The sequence below is a fragment of the Parasteatoda tepidariorum genome, chromosome 10 (assembly GCF_043381705.1).
Source record: "Parasteatoda tepidariorum isolate YZ-2023 chromosome 10, CAS_Ptep_4.0, whole genome shotgun sequence".
NCBI lineage: Eukaryota > Metazoa > Arthropoda > Arachnida > Araneae > Theridiidae > Parasteatoda > Parasteatoda tepidariorum.
In genome coordinates this window covers 70,840,809-70,855,641 of record NC_092213.1, presented here as the reverse complement: position 1 = coordinate 70,855,641, position 14,833 = coordinate 70,840,809, and the positions used below count along the sequence as shown (strand labels likewise).

General features: G+C 32.6%; 1 protein-coding gene across 28 annotated transcripts in view; it reads left to right on the top strand.

Annotated features, from left to right (window-relative positions):
• Positions 1-14,833, top strand: part of LOC107440114 (uncharacterized) — a 92,943-nt gene that overhangs the window by 65,220 nt on the left and 12,890 nt on the right. For 10 of the 28 annotated variants that reach the window (XM_071186600.1, XM_071186588.1, XM_071186592.1 and 7 more), the window contains 4 exons: positions 852-959; positions 2,731-2,838; positions 6,221-6,328; positions 12,012-12,119. In XM_071186600.1, the coding sequence (XP_071042701.1) occupies positions 852-959; positions 2,731-2,838; positions 6,221-6,328; positions 12,012-12,119 (432 nt within the window). The remainder of the gene's footprint in view (positions 1-851; positions 960-2,730; positions 2,839-6,220; positions 6,329-12,011; positions 12,120-14,833) is intronic. The other 18 variants (XM_071186609.1, XM_071186602.1, XM_071186594.1 and 15 more) reach the window with 4 other exon arrangements.

Below are 14,833 nucleotides of genomic sequence, written 5' to 3'. Positions count from 1 at the left end.
AGCTATATTTTGTGGATTTATTATTTTAACGATAATTTCTTCTATTCGATGTAATAAATAAGCGCATGATTTTGAGACCAAATATTTATTCTTTATTATTACGTACTATATTGTTGCCGTCATGCAATTTGTTTCTTTTTTATAGAAATAATTACAGAGATGCCAACTTGCTCCGCTTTGCAAAATAGTATTTTCCAGCGGTAAAGAAATTTAAGTTATTTTTAGTTTAGTATTTTTAATTTTAAATAATTTTTTCACCACTAAATATGAAAAATTATAAAAATCATGTAACATGCAACCTAAGAGCAATTATTATTTGGTTACTGTTTTTCAAAGTAGGCGTAACTATGCTTATTTTGCAAGTTAAGCTATTTAATTCACTACCACTTTATTAAAACTTTTCCAGAGTCCGGAGCAGTTGGCATCCCTGCAATTAAGCTGCTAATTTTGACTATTTTTTTTTGAAGGAAAAAAAAAGAAATACATCTGAGAAGTAATTAGTTTTTAAGTGGTATAAGTGATTACATATTAGTACGTTAATTTTACAAAAAATTGATGCACTAACATGCATTTTGTATTATTTTTACAGCATTTAGTGATAGAAAAGCTTTTTAAAATTGCTACTTTTGGTGCTATTCATAATTTCAATGACAGAATCTTTCAGTTATTTTTAACAGCATTCTGGATTTCAGCATTTTGATTACATAATGTATACATTTGATTTATTGCTATGCGTATACTAAATGTGTAGTCATTCATAATTATTTTTATGTATAGTTATTATGAGACTTATTATGTTAATTCCATAAAGGTTTTTGTAGCAATATTGTTCATGTTGTGTTTGTTAATAGCTCCCGGTGCTTATGATCCCGATAAGAGCATGACGACTGTATTAGACTCTACGCCGAAATATTCGTTTGGTCACAAACCTAAAGATCCTAAACCGGACAATATGCCTGGTGAGTTATTCCGCCCAGATAATTAGCAATTATTTTTATTTCTACAGAATCGAAATATATTTTTTTTTTAAAATTTCAATTCATTTGTTAATGTCGTACTAGAGCAACAGTCACCAAACTTTTAAAGCTTCTGAATTATCCCTGTGTTAGCTATCAGCGAAAAAAGTTTTTTTTATTAAATTTTGAATATGGTTTATTGCTTAATAATTTACATTTTATCAAATAAGAAAACAAATTTTATTTAAACTGCAACAAAGCTAAAAAAAATTTTAATTGAATTGTACTTAAGCAAGAAATTGAAGTGTAGTAAAACAAATAAAATAACTAAAACCGATTTTTTTTAAAAAAAATAGGCTTATTAGTTTAAATGCGAAGGATGAAACTCTTTTTTTTTTTTGGTTGTCATCAGCAAGTTTTGCGCAGAGGAGATATCAAAGTTAGCTAACACGTTGAGCTCCGCGTCAGCCATCGGTGGCTGACACTGGACTTTCCTCTTAGGCCGCGTCAACCACCGGTGGCTAACACTGAAATTACAATTAGGCCAAATCAACCACCGGTGGCTGACACTGAAATTACATTTAGGCCACGTCAACCACCGGTGACTGACACTGAAATTACATTTAGGCTGCGTGTGCAACTGCTTGCTGACACTCACCTTTCACATAGGCCGCGAAAAACAGCTGGCTGACAGCGTATAACATGATATAGAACTATAAAATTTACACTCTTTTATGGAATTGCAGAAAATTTATTCAAGATTTACTTAATTATTGTGATTCTTGGTTTAACCCGTTTTGTCCCTACTTTATATACTGAAATGATACTAGAAGTGGTTTTATGGAAAAGGTGGTATAATATATTATCGAAATTAATTGGTTTTTCTACTGTTAGGGCATTTAAAAAGTTTTTGATAGATCAAAAAGTACTTGCTCCTTTTAATTCTAGATCTAGTCAGAAATAACTAAATCATTGTGGTATCTGATTATCTTCTAAGTCACCCAGATAAATGAAAATATTGAAAAAAGTTTCCCACCACAATGAATGTCTTTGAAAAAAGGAACTGTCCTAAATATATGACGCTGGGCGTTAACCGGTTAATAAATTCAATTTAGTAGATTTTTATTTTTAAACAATTCGTAGGCTTATATGATTCACCACTTTTGTCAGATATGTCATGCTAAACCTTTTATAAACTAGCAAAATCTGTCTATATTTGCAAATTTAGTTTGTAGTGTGTGGCCAGACGAGCAAGGCATGTAAAATTAGCGTGACATTCAACGTGTTAACCATAGTGTTGACACAATCTACCGAAAATATCTTCACGAATTCAACAAGATATGTATGTCAAAAGATAAAAAATTGAATTGCGACAAATTCCATGACTTCTTCGACTGCTGTATTTTTGATTGTACAGTAAAATTTTTCTTAGAATATTTAGATAATTTGGAATAGAAATATAGAATCTTCTAAATATACTCTGAGTATAGGCAAAGTGCAAACTGTGGTGCTCACAGTTTGGTCAAAAATACCTAAAAAAAAATCAGACGCTTTTCAAAAATTATAAGGATTAGGATAGTATGAAGACGAGTGCTTTTTTTCAAAGTATGATAATTATCTGTGTAACATTTATTAACAAACGCATCTTTAACATCTCAGTTTTTAGACTCTACTTTGAAGTTTTTTTACGAACACCTGTCGTAACTTGATGTATGGAATTAAGATAATATACTAATAGTAAAAATTAAAATATCTTTATTCTTTTCTTCTTTAGCGCCAGGCCAGTATGACCCAGAAAAAAGCATGAAAACGGTTCTGGATTCAACACCTAAATATAGTTTTGGGCAGAAGCATAAAGATCCAAAGCTTGATAACAATCCTGGTATGTTACAATTTTTTTTTACTGATTTAAATCTTATTGCAGTCACTAGTTCATTTAGAAAGAATTTTCGTATTGCGCACAACTTAATAAGTTTTTTTTTTTTTTTGCAATAAATATATATATTTTATTTTATATCGAGAAACTTTTCTAATGAATAACGTCTCCTGATCGTTTGTCTTTTTCAACACGAAACTCTTTCTTTAAATTCGTGTTTTTTCCCTTCAAAATTTAAGGTGTTTTTGAGGTTTATTAGAAGTTGACTTAACCAACCAAGGTTTATAATTAAGGTATATGAAGTTGTTTTATTCACTAGGTTGTTTTGAGGTTGATGAAAATTTGACATATAGCAACGAGCTTAGAAAGGTTGATTTTGAGGTTTACAGGTAAACTTTTCTAAACTTCAAGCAACTATAAGCTTATTTAAGGTGTGAATAATTTCACCTGATTTCAACTAAAAGTAATGCTGAGCTATAGATGAGGTTGATTTTATAAGATTTAAATTGAAGTTTATTGATGAGGTTATTTTTAATGCAAAACCTAACCCCTTTTTCTACCTCAGGTGTATTTTTTTTCACCTCTCAACCTCAAAAACATCTTATTTTTTGCAAGGTTTAAATTTATTTCCATATCAATCTGAATTAAATTTTATTTCAGTACCAACTTTCAGGTAGTGCCACTGCCTAACCTTAAAAACAACCTCACTGCCTGCTAACATCAATGTCCAACCTAAAACAGTGCTAAAATTCCATTACGAATGGGATAGGTTTCAACAAAATACTGGTACTAGAATTGCCTGCTAACTACAAACGGCACCCAAATTCATGATGAATGGGAAAAGGGCTTCTTGGCCGCCAGGTGGCCAGATAAATCGACTACTAGGACTACGTTTAATATAGGGATAAATTTAAAATAAGCTTATCTGTTGTGCTTATTTGGCTGCAGGACTGAAAGTAAAACCAAATAGGAAAAACTGATGGCTAAATCATTTCAGTTGCAGTTAGTTTTCGTGATAAGCAAAATAAGCTCTTACTATTCTAAACCCTTTCTGGCGCCAATGAAGCCAGTCTGACAACACTAATTCAACAAATATTAAAAGTCACTGATCGGTTTTAAGCGTTTAGCGACCACTATTCTTAAGACAACAAAGAGCTAAATTATGTCACTGTAGTTAGAAACTATTGTCTGAGGTCGCACTGATCTGAAGAAATATTTTCTAAATGAAATACGCTGATCCAGAAATTGCTAATTAGGAACTTTTACTTAATTTGCTTTTTTGGGGGGATTACTTCACTTTACTTAACAAATAGGGCTGGGTACATGAGCCAAATATGGCCTTAGCCTATTCATCGTGTTGGTTGAAGAATAGCCAGTGAGGTAGTTGAATTGCTTTAACCCGTTTTGTCCCGAATTTATATATTGAAATGATACAAAAAGTGGTTTTATGGAAAAAGTGGTACAATATATTATCGAAATTAATTGGTTTTTCAACTGTTAGAGCATTAAAAAAGTCTTTGATAGATCAAAAAGCACTTGCTCCTTATAACTCTAGATCTAATCAGAAATAACTAAATCACTGTGATATCTGAGAATCATTTAATTCACTCAGATAAATGAAAAAAGATTCACACCACAATGAATGTCTTTGAAAAAAGGAACTGTCCTAAATATATGACGCTGGGCGTTAACTGGTTAAAATGAATGAGAGGATAGCGTTGTTCCTTTTGCTTATTTTTTAAGGCTGACCGTTTTGTGCTGTTAGAAAGTGAGGAAAGTTTCTTGACTGACTTTTGCTCTCTGCACTGACCCGTTGTTGGTCACCTTTGGTTTTCAAATAACTTTTGCAGTCATGAATGCGTAAATAACTTACAAAATGAGTCTTCTATTCCTTCTTAATTAACGAAAACAAGTTGCGTTGTCTACCACTTTATATGAAATATTTTAGAAACAGCGTAGTGGTTGGCAGGCCTACTTAAAACATTTGATCACGGAGTACAGAGATGCCAACTGCTCCGGACATGCCAAAATAATTAAAAAAACGGTAAATAACTACAAAGTAAGCTTTGCAATTATTTAACTATTTTTGCTTGCCTTTTAAAAGTTATAGCATGACTTTAATACTGGTCTGGTCTGGTTGGTTGATCGGGGTCCCTGAACCAAGATGGCCTTTTACCCCTTCATCATGAAGTAAGGATCGTTGAGGTGAAGCCCTGAGGTGATAAGCATAATGCTAAAGTTGAAGTGGGGAGAAAATGGCACATTGCCATGGTGCGGAAGAGCTGTGGTGACTTGAAAAAGAGTTGAGAGTAATCAACAAAAATGAAGTCTACTGTGCTTTGCTTGTGGAAAACATCTCGCTGTTAAGATTACTTATCTCGAATTCATAATTAACATCTCCAGTCTCCGCTAGTAGCTAAACTGGCGAGGACCCGAGGGACAATAGATGTTAGTAAAGCCAGACTCCTACTTGCGATACATGCTTCGACCAGTCGGTTTCAAACGCAAATGACCGCCATTAACATGTCGGACAGGCCTAAATGCTACTAACGAAAGGTCAATGCAATCATCACGTTCACGTACGTCGAGGCTAAACAAGTTACTACTGCCGCTTACACGGTGTGTTCACGTTGGCTGGATTTGAAAACTATTTCATCTTGATGTTCTGTCTTTCAAACATTGATCGACGTTGCAGAAGAACTGCAGTCATCAGGCTTGCATCAAACACTCACGAAGAGAGGAAGAGATCATCGCTAAGGCAGGGAGGTGGTGACCATTAGCTGGCCGGAACTCATCGTTGGTCATCCCGCTGACTGGCGACCGAGCTTCCGGCTCGGAGAACTCGCAAGGCACGTTCGTCTCCTAGGGCGTCTTCATCTGGAATCTGGTGACTTTAATACTATAAAGTGGTGAATTATATAGGGCTACGAATTATTTAGAAATAGTGGTAGATAAAAATCTACTAAATTGAATTTATTAAACCATAAATCATACTTCATAAACTACCACTTTAAAATATATATTTGCTCTTCGGAGCAAGTTGGCATCTCTGGGAGTATAATAAATTGTGTGTTCTGAAATATAAGAATATTTTATTTAAATATTTAGAGTGGTAATAATTTTTCAGATTTAGCCCTTTATTATTTAATTAGTTAAATTTAGAATGGTTTTCATCATCACTACGTACAAATGACTTAAACCTATAAATTTTGCAGAGAGATTTGTGTGCGCAAGCATAAACGAATTACATTTAAGATTGTTATTTGACTACCGCTTTATATATTTCTGGGATCTAGGCATAGACTTATTTTTAGAAATGATAACAGTAAAATAAATTGTATAGACTCAATAGCACGAATCGCTATAAGAATTGTTTTTATTTGTCTAGCTCCGGGAGCTTATGATCCTGAAAAAAGTGTCAAATCAGTTTTAGATTCGCATCCTAGTTACTCATTTGGCTTGAAGCACAAAGATCCTAAACCGGACGATACACCAGGTAAATAATAAGCTATGAATTGTTTTCAATTCCAGGGCTCTCACAGGGTTGCACACAACACATTAAGTTAAAATGGCGAAAAAGTAGGTTTTTCAGGTTAGATTTCACAATTTACTTAACAAGCAGCTTCAAAATAGCCAATCGAATTATAATCGAATCTGCTACCACCACACCTGGCAAAGATCCATTATAATCTCGATCTTACACTATAGCAAAAGTACGTTAACACGTTGAATGCCAAGCTAATTTTACATGGTTTGTCCCCCATCTGGCCAAAATGATATTCTCAGTATGTATTGCATTAATTTTTTCAAACCATTTTGGAAACGATAATAATATAAAAAAATTAAAAGCATTAAAAATTTACTCGAATTATGTTTTTCTAATAATCTTGGTTTCGTCGGTCACCGGTGACCCCCGTGGAGCTACGAACAATCTCAGTGCCAATCACCGGTGACCCTCGTGGCACTACGAACGAACTCATTGCCGGTCACCGGTGACCCCCATGGCATTCAGCGTGTTAACTGTAACGAGCTACATTTTGTTTCGTTTCCAGTGAACACGTAACTAAGCCAAAGTTACGTAAATTTTCGTTTTACCAGTTCAGCTTTTTAAATTCAAAAACATTTTTTGTCTGTGTGAAAAAGTTTCTTCAAGAAACAACTTCTTCGCAAAAACCTAAAGTTTTCTCAGAAAATTATTGTTTTTTTTGGCATGCAGTAACATTAATAACTTGATAAAAGTTAATTATTTCAAAAACAAATGGTTATTTAACATGATTTTGGGTACAAGAATTGGTACAAGTTAGATTAAATTTAATATTGCGACACCATGCAGCTGCAACTTCATGTTAATTCTACAGGTAAATTTTTGCTATCAATTATTCACAAACTGTTACCCATATCGCTGGTTCAAAACTAAAACGACACTTCTGCACCTACTTCTCATTTTATTTGAATGAGAAGTGAGTGCAGAAGTGTCGTTTAACACGTTCACGCCGGGATGACCCACCGGTGGGTCACGCTAGATTTTCTCATCTTGGCGGCGCACTAGAGTAAAAACTGGTAACAAATAAATTTCCTTTTTTAGTTTTTTCCGGGAATAATAAAAATCCATAACTACCAATTGTTTTTATATTGAATTGCTTCTTCACCGTGATAAATTTCTTTACAGTGAATTGATATTGTTGAGAATAGATTAACTCCTCCCGAATATTATGTAATATTGAAATAGTTCTTCTACCAGTATTTTCTCTTTTCCCGTACCAGTATTTTAACTTTTCCCGGCTTGAACGTGTTAAGTTTTGAACCAGTGATATGTCATAACTCTTCGAACTATGTTCAGATATAAAATTTATCCTTGATCAAAATTTATATTTTTAATTAATAAATATCAAGTGGTTAACCATAAAATGAAGGGAAAAATAGACTTATTTCTTCCATCACATACTCTCCTACATTTGAAGTTTTAGCGAAATATTTACCCCAGTTGTAGTGTACTGAATCAGAAATTTTTTTAAAAAATTAAATTTTTATAAAATTTTCTTCTGAACTAAAGTGCATGACCATTTTTCATGCGTAGAGGTGGACAGTATCCTTTTATTTCTAATTTATTTAAATATCAATACATTACTGTTGATATCATTAGGAAAAATAATTTTTGAAGCTACGGAAATGCCGTAGTAGTTAAGTATATGCCGTTTGCTTATTAATAAATGACCTGTCACATTGGTCTATCGATAAAAAAACACTTGTTTGAAAATGGTAATAGTATTTGTTTCTACCAAGTAAATATTCTCTTATTTTGCCTATCACTTTTCAGTGTTTAGAATGTACAGTGCATTAATATCCGATACATTTTTATAATATTATTGCCTTATGGTGGACAGAAATATTTCGAATTTGTAAAATAAATCATATTAATATAACACTTATTTTACCACTTCAATAACTAAAAAAACTTTTCCTTAAATTTTTAAAATTTATTTTACTATTTAGTGGAATCTCAATTTATAGAATTATATACTTATGACTACTTAGTTTACTCGTATCTTTCTTATACCTTTCATCTAGTCCTTAATAATTAAATATCTAAGTGTTGATATTATTGTTCTCATATTTATAATGTATGCTTGCCCCTATTTATTCTTCATGTTTATTTCTACTAGACATAAATAAGACTTACTAAAAACTAGACGAAACGGTGGAAAATACACATCAATTAGAACGATCATACATTGTTACGAAAACTCATTTGTAACTATTAACAGCGTCAGTATTTCCATTGATTTTATAGCACTAGGTTATAAGAAGTTATAAGAGTTCTTAATGAACTGGCTCAGTGTTAGACTTTATATCTTTTTTTTAATGTTTTGGCAGTAATTATAGAAGCTGGAATAGACTTAATTTTTTGGTTATTTCTTAAATATTATGAAACAAGATTCTTAATTTTTCTATGGTTTTCTGTAATAAGCATTTTAGCCCCTTCAGTCAGCAGAAAGAAGCGCTTCCTTAGGATCATACGCTTCGAGTTTATAGGTACTTAAGAAAACATATGAGTACTAAGACGAGAGTACCATATGGAACTCACGTCCGAGCGTGAACTTGAGCCGCTATGAGTTAGAAAGGTTCGTTTCATATATGATACCGTTTGGTCACGAAAGGAGAATCACGCGATCACTATTCCGAAAGAGTTAAGGTATTACGAAACTGTCCAGTTTATAAGTTCAGGGACATCGTTGATATTCTCACGCAACCTTTAGCTCATGTTTAGTGAAGTTGAAGTGTGTTAGGAGGAAAATGGACTAATTGAGGGTGGAGAGGGTTATTTGAAGAAAAAATCTTGCATATATGAATGTGGAAGCACAGCTCACTCACCATTACTATTATTATAACTTCCGGTTTGTTGAAATTGTGTGCCTTCAGTTCGTAACTTTAAGCATGAATTGTGTTAGGCATTTACAAAATATTGTTATGTTTAATTATTTATCGCTTTCGCTGTCTCTATGTTTCTTAATAACCAATTCAGTCACAATTAATCTAAATTTTTAATTATTCTATCCTCCCGCTATAATAAAAACATATAAGGGATAAATAACAACAATAATAATAAATGGCTATATACAATCTTATACGGTCTTTGAAAAGTTTAAATTTAGCTTTAATTTGATAATAAAATAATAGTAAGATTTTTTTTAAATAATTTCTTCTATAGAGTAAAAATTTAACTACTTGCTTGTTAATCTATTTACTTGGAATTAATTATAAGTTAAAGAGCATATGAGGAATTTGAGAGATAGTGATAAGTCACATTTTTCTAAAAGTGACATTTTTACATTAATCCATTCCAGATAGACATTTAACAAGTTTCCACGATTCTCATTAGACGAAAAACTACATCAAAATATCTTATTGATTACATGGAAAACATGGTGTTTTTCGCCAACAGTACTGTCGTGAGCAATTTGAAAATGTGACTTATCATTATTCTTCCCCTAGCCTACAATTGCACTTCCGTTGGAAAAACTTAAATGCTTTTTATCCCTTTCCACTCGGAGTACTTTAAACAACCGATGAGTAGTTGTAATTAATGAAGTTTTATTTGAGAATCAGCAGTTTCTTAAGTGTAAAGGGTTAATATTGAGAGTGAGACTTATGAAAAATATCATATTTTCAAATATTTCAGCTCCTGGTTATTATGATCCAGATTCTGCCTATAAGAATCTGCAAGATACAAAGCCAAGCTACACATTCGGACTTAAACCTAAACCTCCAAAAGTTGAAGTAACTCCTGGTATAGCTAAGGATTTATTTCCTATTAAAAACTGTTATTTTTCACCACAACTGCATGTTACACAAGCACTTTTCATTAAACAAAATTCCTAAAATAACAGTCATTTTTCACCAAAATTGATTATTTTCAAATTAGCATTTCTCATTTAAAAGTTCTTTTATGTTAGAATTTTGTACCTAGCGCAAAAGTATAAAGGAGAATAATACTGTGGCTCCATGCTTATATCATTCCTGGCTGACGCTGCCTATACACAATATTTAGCCTTGTAAAAAACCTATACTCCGTTGTAAGTTAAGAAAAGACCATTGCCGTCTAGGATTTCAGTAATCATCCACGACAGCATGTAGTTCCGTTTTATTTCGTTAAAAAAATTGCACAAGTATGCTTTCAAAAACAATACAAAAACACTGCAGATAATTCGTCCTATCCTTTAATCATAGAGTTATTTTTAGTTAAAAAAAAAAAGGTTATAGTTTCGTGTTTATACTGAAGTCCTTGATTTGGCGACATATTTCTCTAAAAATTGGCTCCTCTTATACTGACATGCCCTTAACAAATCAAGTACGAGATAAAGATTTGCTGTAGAAGAAAATCGTATACAAGAAACAATATTTAATATTCTTTCATCAGTTTCGTTAAATGAGAGTTGGCGATGTTGATATACGTTCGAGCTGCGAGATTAGCATCCATTTGGCGCGCAATGTGCAAACAGGCTTTCTCAATGAAACAGAGTATAGTTGCAAATTTTTGCAGAAGAATTTATACGCAAATTTAACCAATATAGCTTTGGGAATGGAATAATCAGTAACTTAGAAAAATCAGCAAAAAAAACTTTTATGGCTAAATTGGGATACTCCTCTTTATGATCAGAATTTTTCTTGTGGTAGCAAAATTAGTATATTGAAATCTAATTCTTGCTTTATTTGATTTGATTAAAAATAGTTTTAATTATTTTGATAAACCACTGCTTGTAACAAAAATTCATATGCAAAGATTTCTTTCTCTGAATGATGTGATGATGATATTAATCATAGCTTTCTGCTAGCTTTAGTTTAGAATTCCCCACTCTTTATAATTTTTTTTGGAGAAAGAGCAGCAGCTAGCAATTGCTGAATGTATAGTATTAACATTTCGTTGCAAAGAATTCTGACCCGAAAATATTACGCACAGCCCATTGGCAGCCATTTTCTTGTTGGATGGTATAATATCCAAGAAATATTGTACACAGCTTTTTCCCCCCATTTTATTACCATTCATACAAATCAGACCGGTGTAACCAGGGAGCAACCCTCCAGAAGCTGCGGGCAGCCATGAGGAAGGTGGATACATCGGCCGTACACCTATATTGCCATTGTTTTTTTTTTCTTTCTGTATTAAAGTTAGTGCCGTCCAAATACTGGACCATATGCTTAGTCATGTATTTAGTACCCAGTCATCTATGACCATGTATCATGTGATGTACTAGGTCATGCATCACGTACCTAGTCTTCTTATCTTTTGGAGTCACATCGGATCTGATGAATCAGTAAGAGTCCACCAGGACTGATACTGAGTAACCAGAGCAATTCCAAGTGTGGTTATTTCCAGGGAACTCTTTTAAAGAGAGGGCGTTATCATCTTTATTCTATAAGTTTTACTATTTAATTCGCTACCAATTTATTAAAACTTCAGCAGAAAGCTGAGCAGTTGGCATCTCTGATAATGTACCCAAAATATTTTTGCACTGATACACACTTATATGCTTTCCGACACGAATGAATCACTTACTAATGTCAACTTGTGTATCACTTTATGTTATACACTTTTTAAAGCACTTTTAAAATCCATTACTTCTGCGCACTTTCACATCTCAAAGCTTTTACTTTCAAATTTAATCATCGTGTTTATATAGCGCCTGGACAGTATGATTCCGATGAAGCCTTAAAGAAATTGAAAGATTCAAAGCCCAGTTACTCATTTGGAGAGAAGCATCACACGCCAAAGATGGATGACATACCGGGTAATCATAACGTCCAATGAAAGAATGCAAAATATAGTTGCATGTTATGATAGAAGCATTTTTTAGATCCAAATTAAGACATTAAAATTATATTAGAATTGCGGTATATTAAGGGGTTGGACAAAATTATGGAAACTCTTCCTTACTAACTGTACGAAAATAACTTTCGTTTACCACTCGTAAATGTTTTGGAAGATTTTACATGGCTATCTCAGTTTATTTAGAAATGGTATCTCTTTAACCATGCAAAATTTGAACCGACCCAATTGAGGAAAGGAAGTTAATAATTTTTTCTAACTTTAATATCAACAAATTTTGAAATTGTGCTATAGGATTGCGATGTTTGAAAGGATAATTGCCCATTTAAATTATGGGTACTGAGTACCTAGTTCAGGGACTATCTGCTCCTTCATCGAAATTTAATAGAAGAAAGGAATGAAGGGGGATGGGAAGATTACGTTAGTAAATTTACATGATAATAAAATGCACTAAGTGGTTAAGTACAATAATAAAAAAATTCTGGGATAGAAAAGTTACTTAACACGTTCACGCCGGGAAAAGTGAAAATACTGGTAGAAGAACTATTTCAATATTAGATAATATTAGGGAGGAGTTAATCTATTCTCAACAATAACAGTTCACTGTAAGGAAATTTATCACGACGACGACGATCTGGATTTGGTGAGGTACCTGCCCGCGTCAGCGGGCACTTGACCTCTTCATCTGAAAATTTGCCCTAGGGCAACGGTGACTAGTGGCGTAAAGTTAAACTGGAACTACATTAATTTTTTGGGGCACCTACACAAATGTGTTTATCCCCAGTAGAAAAGTTGTTGTGCCTGATGAGATAAGATTTCTTCAGGTGGAAAAATTTTACATGAAGTGATGAAAATAAATCTGAGTAGACTTAGGGAGAACTTGAAGAAAGATCTAAAAGTTGATAAAAAAAAACTTAAAAAAAAAAGAGGGGAAAGTCATGGAGATATCTCTAGAATTCATATTGCCCTGGGGGTCAATTTTCCTATGCATCCGAAAAGGGTTAAAAAGTTGAACTTTATCACGGCGAAGAAGCAATTCAATATAAAAATTGCATCCGTTAAAAACAATTGGTAGTTATGGATTTTTATTATTCCCGGAAAAAAACTAAAAAATGAAATTTATTGTTACCAGTTTTTACTCCAGTGCGCTGCCAAGATGAGACAATCTAGCCTGACCCACCGGTGGGTCACCCCGACGTGAATGTGTTAAGAAAATATCGTAAATATATATACTTATTATATACAAATTACAATTATATTTAAAAAAGGAAAAGTTTTCATTTTCCTATGCGCTCATTTCGGTCGATGTAAATTGTGCATGGGTAAAAAGGACACAATTTTTAAATACGATCTTTTAAATTGTGCCAGCTGCATAACCACGTAAAATCTTCTAAAACATCTGCTGCATACCTGCCAACTTGTAATCCTTTCAAGGATGATTTTCCCCAGTGCTAGTAAATTGAAATTTAAAATACAATTTTAGGCAGAAACATTCGCTGTATTATGACCAAATTTATACGGATTACCGCAACTGTTTTGCATAATAATATATAAGCTTAATTTTTTTTAAAAACAGTGGTAGATCAAAAATATTATAAATTAAGTTTATAAATGAAAGGAATATATAGAAAGCATACATTTTACTACCACTTTAAATATAGAAATAAAATTTTACGCCAAATGCGTAAAAGTTGGCAGGTATGCTGCTGCTATAGGAAAGATTGTTTACATAGAGTTCGCATAAAAATATTACAATATTTTTGTCCATCCCCTGAACAAGTACATTAAATTTCCTAATAAATGCTAATAATTAGCCATTTTGTCCCTTATTGCATTAATGTGAGCGTGTTAATCGAGGTATCTGTCTTCCGCCGCTTTCCTTTCTTCTTAGTGATATTGCCTTAGGCAATGAAAGTTAATAACTGGTTATAAGAAAACAAACTTCTGGTAATGTAATGGCACTTTATATAATAATACTTTTTTAAAATTAAATGTGGTGATAAAGTTGTTTATGATTTCTCTATAACTGAGAAAATTATTGTGCTTGACTATCACAGCCAATAAAAGATTTTAAGCACATCAAAAGAGATTTAGCATGTATGAATAATAAAATCGTACAGTTTTTGATTACACTTATTTACACGTCCGCAACGCTTATAATACCACATTTGTCAAGGTTAGCATTGAAGACGCGTTTATCAAATGTTGTACTTTTTTATGCTTCATATTACACTTAATCCCTTATTATAGCTTCTGAGCTGTTGATCCTATTGCCTTTATTTTGGTATCATTCAATTTAGCTTGACAAATGATGAAACAACACCAGACTTTCCTCGACAGTAATGTTAATTTTTACCTCTTTGACCTCCTCCACCTCCTTGCCAATTTAAGATAGCAAATACTGCTTGCTTCAAATAATGGATAAATTTTAGGTATCCATAATAGGTTCAAACCACCTTTAAAACGATTTCTAGCTTAGGAGAACGCTTCAAAATATAGCTTAAGAGAACGCTAAGCACCGTTTAATTAATCACCAGTATTGCAATAAAATGAGATTAAAATTAAATTTTAATAAAAATAATTTTATTCTTTTTAATTTGATTACAATAATTGGTTAGTCTTTAAAAACGCGTGTATATATATATATATATATATATATATATATATATATATATA